Source organism: Taudactylus pleione, unplaced genomic scaffold (genome assembly GCF_031769625.1).
Source record: "Taudactylus pleione unplaced genomic scaffold, aTauple2 ptg000015l, whole genome shotgun sequence".
Taxonomy (NCBI): domain Eukaryota; kingdom Metazoa; phylum Chordata; class Amphibia; order Anura; family Myobatrachidae; genus Taudactylus; species Taudactylus pleione.
This window is the reverse complement of record NW_028284417.1, coordinates 5,639,375-5,647,030: the sequence shown is the minus strand read 5'-3', so window position 1 is coordinate 5,647,030 and position 7,656 is coordinate 5,639,375. Positions and strand designations below refer to the sequence as shown.

Here is a 7,656-nt window from a genome sequence, read left to right as displayed (position 1 = left end):
GTGGAACAAAGGGCGGCTGAATGCGGAGAACACCTTGCATAAAAGGTGCGCACATCCGGGATTGTAGCAATCCTACGGTGAAACCAGACAGACAGGGCCGAAACCTGTACCTTCAAAGAAGCAAGGCGAAGCCCATGATCTAGTCCCGCTTGTAGGAAGGCGAGTATCCAAGACAGACGAAACTACCGCGGTGCATAACCTCTCGGTCGACACCACTGGAAGAACATATGCCACACGCGATGGTATATCCTCGCGGAAGACTGTTTCCGAGCTCGTAACATGGTACACACTACAGAGCTGGAAAACCCCCTGGACCTCAACATGGCTGTCTCAACAGCCACGCCGTCAAAGACAGCCGAGTCAGGTCCGGGTGAAGACAAGGACCCTGCGACAGAAGGTCCGGTCGTAGCGGCAACAGCAGAGGACTGTCCACGGACAGACCCTGAAGGTCTGAAAACCAGTGCCGTCTGGGCCACGCGGGAGCTATCAACAGGAGCGTCCCTCCTTCCTGTTTGAATTTCCGGATTACCCGTGGAAGAAGGGAAACCGGAGGAAACAGGTAAGCGAACCGGAACGTCCACTGGACGGACAGAGCATCCACCAGAGACGCCTCTTTGTCTCTTGTGCAAGACCCGTACACCGGCAACTTGTTGTTGTGCCGGGACGCCATGAGGTCGATCTCTGGAAGACCACACTTGTCCACCAGCAGTTGAAAAACGTCCGGGTGCAGGGACCATTCTCCCGGATGAACGTCCTGGCGACTGAGAAAGTCCGCCTCCCAATTTAGCACTCCCGGGATGAAGACAGCTGATATGGCCGGAAGATTGCGCTCCGCCCATACCAGGATCCGAGACACCTCAACGAGAGCCGCCCGACTTCGGGTTTCTCCTTGCCGATTTATGTAGGCCACGGTGGTAGCGTTGTCCGACTGGACCTGCACTGGGCGACCCTGGAGAACCCGATGTGCCTGCTGGAGAGCATTGAAGACCGCACGGAGTTCCAAGATATTTATTGGAAGTTCCGCTTCTGTCGGAGTCCACCTGCCCTGGAACAAGAGTGGACCCGAAACTGCTCCCCAGCCCCGAAGACTGGCGTCCGTTGTCAACAGAACCCAATTTGGTACCCAGAACGGACGTCCCTTGCTGAGATGAGTCGTCTGCAACCACCAGGCAAGGGACAGCCGAACCTCCGGGGTGAGCACTTTTGTCTGGGACTTTAGAGACTGAGGCAGCCCGTTCCACTTGGACAGGATCAGGTGCTGCAGAGGTCTGCAGTGAAACTGGGCATATTCCACCATGTCGAACACCGACACCATGGAGCCCGGTAACCTCATCGCCGAGTGTAGAGACACCCGGCGGCTGTGCAGACAACTGCGCACCCTCGACTGTAAAGCAGAGATCTTTTCCCCAGTCACAAAGATCCTTTGCTGTCCCGAGTCCAATAAGGCTCCGAGATGCAGAATCCGCCGAGACGGGATTAGAGTGGACTTCTGCCAGTTTATTAACCAGCCGTGCCGTTGCAGTAGCGCAATGGTCAGGTCCAAGTGGCGCAGAAGGAGGTCCGGAGATCCTGCCACTAATAAAAGGTCGTCCAAGTACGGCAACATTCCCTGCAGCCGCAGAGAAGCCGCCATGACCGCCATCACCTTGGTGAACACACGCGGTGCTGTCGCCAGGCCAAAAGGCAACGCCCGAAACTGAAAGTGGTCGCTGCGGATAGCAAACCTGAGGAACTGTTGATGGCGCAAAAGAATAGGGACATGCAGGTAAGCGTCCTGTATGTCCAATGACACCATGTAGTCCCCAGGTTCCAGCGCCAGAATGATGGACCGTAGGGTCTCCATCCGAAACTTCGGCACCCGCAAAGACTTGTTGAGAGCTTTGAGGTTGAGAATCGGACGATGCGACCCATTGGGTTTCTGCACCAAAAAGAGATTGGAATAGAAACCCTGGCCCCTCTGGGAAGATGAAACAGGCACTATAACTCCAGCCTGGAGCATAGTGTGCAAGACCTTCCGCAGCTCCGTGGCCTTGTTCCGGTCTGATGGTAGACCCGTGGTGAAAAATCGAGCCGGGAGTCTGTGCCGGAAAGAGAGGGCATATCCGTGGGAGACCACCTCGAGAACCCAAGTGTCTGTCGTGGTGACCGACCAACACTGGGCGAACTGCAGCAGGCGGCCTCCCACTTTGGGATCCCCCAAAGGGAGGCCCGGACCATCAGGCCGCAGGCTTGTCATCTGGCTTAGGGGCCGGACGTCTGGTACTCCATGCCTGCTTCCGGGGCTTGGCCGATTTTTTGGGACCAGCCTGTCGGGGAAAAGACTGTGGTTTGGGCCTGCCCTGGGCCCTATAAGACCGAAAGGACGATGGTCCTGAACCAGAAGGAACAGCGCCGACGGGAGACATGCCGATTTGGCTCCCGCCAGCGTGGCCACAATCTTGTCCAGATCTGGACCGAAGAGAACTTCTCCGTTAAAGGGCAACGCCTCCAAACCCTTTTTGGAATCAGCGTCCGCCTTCCAGGATCGCAACCACAAGGTGCGACGAGCAGGCACCGCTGCTGAAGAAATTCGAGACACCAGGGTACTAATGTCTAAGGCCGCCTCGTTGATATAAGTGGCCGAATCACGGAGATTATCAATCACCTCCGCCTGTTCAGCCGGAATCGAAGGACGCCTCCAACGAATCCGCCCAGCGCTCCATCGCTCTGGCAACCCAGCAAATGGCCATAGCCGGCCTCGCTGCGGGGGGCCAGGGAATAAGCGGACTTCAGGCAGATCTCCACCTTGCGGTCCGTAGCATCCTTAAGGGAGGACATGGATGGCATTGGTAATGTGGCACTACGGACAAGACGTGTCACATGAGAATCCACCTGTGGAGGGGATTCCCACTTAGCAAAATAATTATCCGCGAACGGATAAGCCACCGCCAGGCGCCTCTGCGGCTGGTATCGCTTGCCAGGCTGTTTCCACGCCTCCTCTAAATGGTCCACCAACTGACCCGAAAGAGGAAAGACTGTGGCGTCACCCTTCACATCCTTAAAAAAGGCATACTTGGATTTAGCCGCTGGGGGAACTTCGTCCTCAATCAGCAAGGCTGTGCGGACTGCCCGAATAAGTCCAGGAATATACACCTTGGACCTAGCGTCAGCGTCCTTAGTATGGAGAGGTTCCTGATCGTAAGGATCCAGAATCTCCCCATCATCAGACGTACCTTTGTCAACCTCATAAGGAGCCGACAGAGACGCCACCGGCCGTTTATGTGGCCTGCAACACATCCGACAAGTGCTGTACAGAACTCGTCAGGGAGTTAACCCACGCCGGCTCCTGAGAAACCGGGAGAGGGGAAATAGGGAGACTGCGGGGTACCACCAATTGTCTTGGGAAACCCTGCATGGGTAACGACACCACTGATTGCTGGGACAAACCCATCTGCGTAAACGCGGGCTGCGGAGCTAACTGGCCCACTAAGGTTGTAAGTGCCTGAGCGAAACAAGCCCAGGGCGGCTCCTGTACCGGTGCTGTGATCGTAATAGGCCGCGCCATTGACAAACACTGCCGGCAGAGACCCTCCGCGCTACCCTCCCCCTCCGCTAAAGGTACTTTACACGTAGTACACTGTAGCCGGAGAGGAAAGTCACTTTCAGACATGATGGTACAAAGTATGTGACCCCTCTCACCAATTGTTTTTAAAAAGGCGAGAGACCACCCTGCAGCACCGCACCGCAAGGGCTTTAGCAGAAAGAACAGGAACAGTAATAAAGCTGACAGTCAGAAATGGAAAGTACAGGCAGCAGCGCTAGCACAGTCACATACAATGCAAAGAAACTCAATTCCTGCACTAACCAGCGCTGATAAATCAACTACACAGAGTCTGGTAGGACACAGCGCTGCATACACAGACCTGGACCAAATCGGAGAGGTATGCGGGGGGACCCAGACCACGATGCCTCTGAATCCAGGCTTCCAGCAGCGTTCACCATGCGTTGTTAAGATGGCCGCCGAGGAGCTTAGAGGAGGCTGGCCTGGGGGAGGAGCGCTGCCACAGGGCCAGTCGGCAGTGTGCAGAGAGGGCTGTGTGCAGCGGGGGAGGCGCCGGCTGTGAGACAGGGAAGGCGCGCTCGCCTGGCATGCATTTAACCCCCGGGACGCCGCAGCGCTACCGCTCTGCTGCGGTCCGCTGTCCCAGGGGGGTAGTGGAAGCGCAGGTTATATACCTGGCTCCACGCTGCAGCCAGTCCCCAGGGAGCCCCCTGCCTGGGGACTCTGGACCATGTAACAGCGGGGACCCACCACGGGACCCCGCTGCTTACCTTGCTGTCCCTTGATTCCGGCCATGGTCCGGAACATCTGGGGTCACCGCCAGCTGTGACCCCAGATGCTCACCAGCATTTCCGGATCGGTACCGGCGTTCTGGTACCGGCGGGGTGTAGGGAATACAGCATGGACGTCAGGACTGACTGTCCATGCTGTACATCCAGAAGTGCAGCCACAGCTGCATGCAGAAAACTTCAGGGGCTCTTCTTAGCCCCCACTCCAACAGGTGCACCCGACTCCGGCCGGGCACCAAACTAAACTGAGATGCCTTAGCTCGGGGGCGGGGTATAGGAGGGGGACCCTAGTGCATCCTGGGAGGCTGAAAGCTTAACTCTATGGTGCCCGATGACTGACGTCACACCTATACCCCAAGGTATCCTGTGGAACCCTATGGACCCTGAAGTAGAAACTTGATGTTTCTTCCTCTTTTATATGCCGGTAGGATTATGCAACCGTATAGATTAGGTATCAAAACATTGTTACCCACAGTTGGCCAGATCTTTTTGGCAATGGTCATCATATGGTAACTGGTAGTAATAAAATCCTGGCTCCAAATGATTCTTTTGTTGTCCTGTGTTTTCACTTTGGTTTGTAGAGTTTAGCTTCTCGGAATTGTCAATGCCTGCTGTTTTGCTGTATTCAAAGACTTATAATGGTATCCACGCTGTACGAACGTATTCATCATTTTATCAATGTGTACGATGGCATCTTGAGGGTCGCTGCAAATGCGAATAATCCTTAGAACATGGGAGAATGGAAGAGCCCATTTAGAACAGGGAGGATGGTGACTTTCAGCCTGCAGCATCGTGTTCCTGTCCGTACTCTTGTAGTACATTGAGGTTTGTAGTGGTTGCCCTACTTTTTGTGTAATTACCACATCCAAGAAGTTTACAGATTCAAAACTTCTTTCATATGTAAATTTAATTGGGGTCTCCTTGAGATTAATATCTTGCATGAGTTTGTCAAAGTTCTCTATTGTCCCAGTCCATAAAAGAAAAATATCATCTATGAATCGATAGAAACTAGCAATATAGGCAGATACCTCAGGATTTGATAGAAAAAAGTCCTGCTCAATAGAGAACATATAGATGTTGGCGAAACTCGAAGCCACACAGGTCCCCATAGCGCATTGTGTTAGTTGTTTGTAGAACTTTTTGTCAAACAAGAAATAATTTTAAGTGTGAGCTCCAATACATTAATAAAGAAGTCCACCTGTGGGCCGGTGTATTTCGGGTTCTATATAATGAATGTACTTACTGCCTTAATACCCTCATCCTGAGGAATGCTGGTGTACAGACTATTAACATCGATTGTACATAAGAGATATTTCTGAGGTCTCACTGGAAGTTCCTGAAATCTACAGATGAAGTCTGTGGTGTCCCTTAATATAGATTTTTGTTGTTGTACAAGAGGTTGTAGGGAATAGTCCAGAAATTGTGATATAGTATAATACAGCTAATTCCTAGCTGCTATTATTGGCCTCTCTGGTGGTGCCATAGCATTTTTGTGTAATTTGGGGATAGTGTAAAAAATGGGAATTTTAGGAAATTCCTGTGTCAATGCCTCTTTAATTTTCAAAGTGATGACTGAATCACTAGCTGTTTCATGCAGAAGGGTATCAATCTCTGGGGTCTATTTACTAAGCGGTGTTAAGAGACAGAGTGAAAAGTGATAAGAAAGTGATAAGGTGCCAGCCAATCAGCTCCCAACTGTCATTTTTCAAACACAGCCTGTGAGATGACAGTTGGGAGCTGATTGGCTGGCACCTTATCACTTTTCACTCTCCTAACACTGCTTAGTAAATAGACCCCTTTGTCTTATAATCGTAGGTTGGATCCACCGGTAATTCTATATAGACATTAGCATCCACTAATTGTTGGTATATTTCTCTCTTATAGTCGGACATGTTTTGAATCAATATCCCAGCCCCCTTGTCCGCGGGGCGGATAGTGATGCCCGTGTAACTTTCTAGATTTTTTAAAGCACTCGATTCCTTGCTGGATAAATTTGCTGTTTGTCACCTCCAAATTGTTTTGTTGTTCAATTATCCGATTCATATGTGTAGTAAAGCATTTAATGCTAGCATTAGATGATATAGATTTAAAACTAGATTTTTTAAAGACAGGATTTGCTATAGTGGACGGCTGTTGGTCCATAGTGTTGTCGGAGTTTTAACCTTCTCTCAAATTTGAAAAGGTCTACTTTACTGTGAAAAATTTCTGGTTTATGAGTAGGGACAAATGAAAGTCCTTTGTTTAGTACTCTCACTTCATCCGAGGTCAGACTCCTATCTGATAAATTAAACACTATTTCCTCTTGTTGCAAGTTTTTTGTTTTCCTCGCCCACTGGCATGTAGTGTAGTGTATCTCCTGTGAGATCCAGAGTGGCCCGAGTGACCACCCCTAAAGGCAGTCTTTGACTAGAGGTGGTATTGGATTTATTGGTATTTTCAGCCTCACTTGACGATGCCGCACCACTGGAGATATCCGTATCTAGCGGGAATTTCGTGAATTTACGAAATTTGGGTCTTTGTGATTTTTCAGTGCCCTAATTATATGCCCAATTATATAACTTTTGTTCTGCATAATCTCTTGTCACCGTTTGAAAAATTAGTTTTCTTAAATTGGATCAAGTCTGTGCAATATTTGTCTATTTGAGATGTTAATTTGTTGAGCCAATCTTGTGAGGAACCAGCTCTTAAAGTAGATAGATGTATGTCCTCAAAGCTTTGAATCTCTTCTTTTACTGCATTCATTTCTCGCTGTGCTTTTTCTATTGCCAGCAAAATTAAATCAAACGAGCAATTATTTAGGACGGCTGCCATCTGCGGCAGAATTCTGGATTGTATCGGCAGGGCCGTAGAGAGCCCGGCCGGGCCCAGGTAAAGGAGGGGACGTGGCCTAATCGGGGGGGAGGTGTCCATGCCCCCTTGTAAAAGCAAAACCAAATCACTTTTGCAGCGCCGCGCGCTGGGGAGGGGGGGTGCTGTAAGCCCCCCAGCCCGGCGCTAAGCGGGGGGGCCCGATCAATGTGATCGCTCCCCCCCCCACAGCCATAGGAGACTGCTCTGGCTGCTGCAGCAGCCGTGAGCACTCTCGCACTGCAGCACAAGCTGTGTACTGAGCTGCTGTGAGGGGGGCGACGCCAGATCCGGGTAAACTGTACCCGCTACCCCCCCCCCCCCTCTCGGTGCCCATGTGTATCAGCCTATAGTGGGAATATTTCTAACCCTAAACCCTTGGGGGATTTTTTTATCCCTATAATAGTCCGATAGGGACACCCCATGTAAGAAATAATTCATTCGTCTGAGGAAAAGAGAAGTGGACTGAGTATATAGTTG

At 51.1% G+C, this 7,656-nt stretch overlaps 1 protein-coding gene across 1 annotated transcript; it reads right to left on the bottom strand.

Annotated features, from left to right (window-relative positions):
- Positions 1-316: 316 nt before the first annotated feature.
- On the bottom strand, positions 317-5,438 carry LOC148542086 (uncharacterized). Its single transcript, XM_088472431.1, has 2 exons — positions 4,986-5,438; positions 317-967 (listed from the first exon to the last, which is right to left on the bottom strand). Exons 1-2 carry the CDS (start codon positions 5,436-5,438, stop codon positions 317-319), a joined length of 1,104 nt encoding a protein of 367 aa, XP_088328557.1.
- Between the last annotated feature and the right edge of the window lie 2,218 nt (positions 5,439-7,656).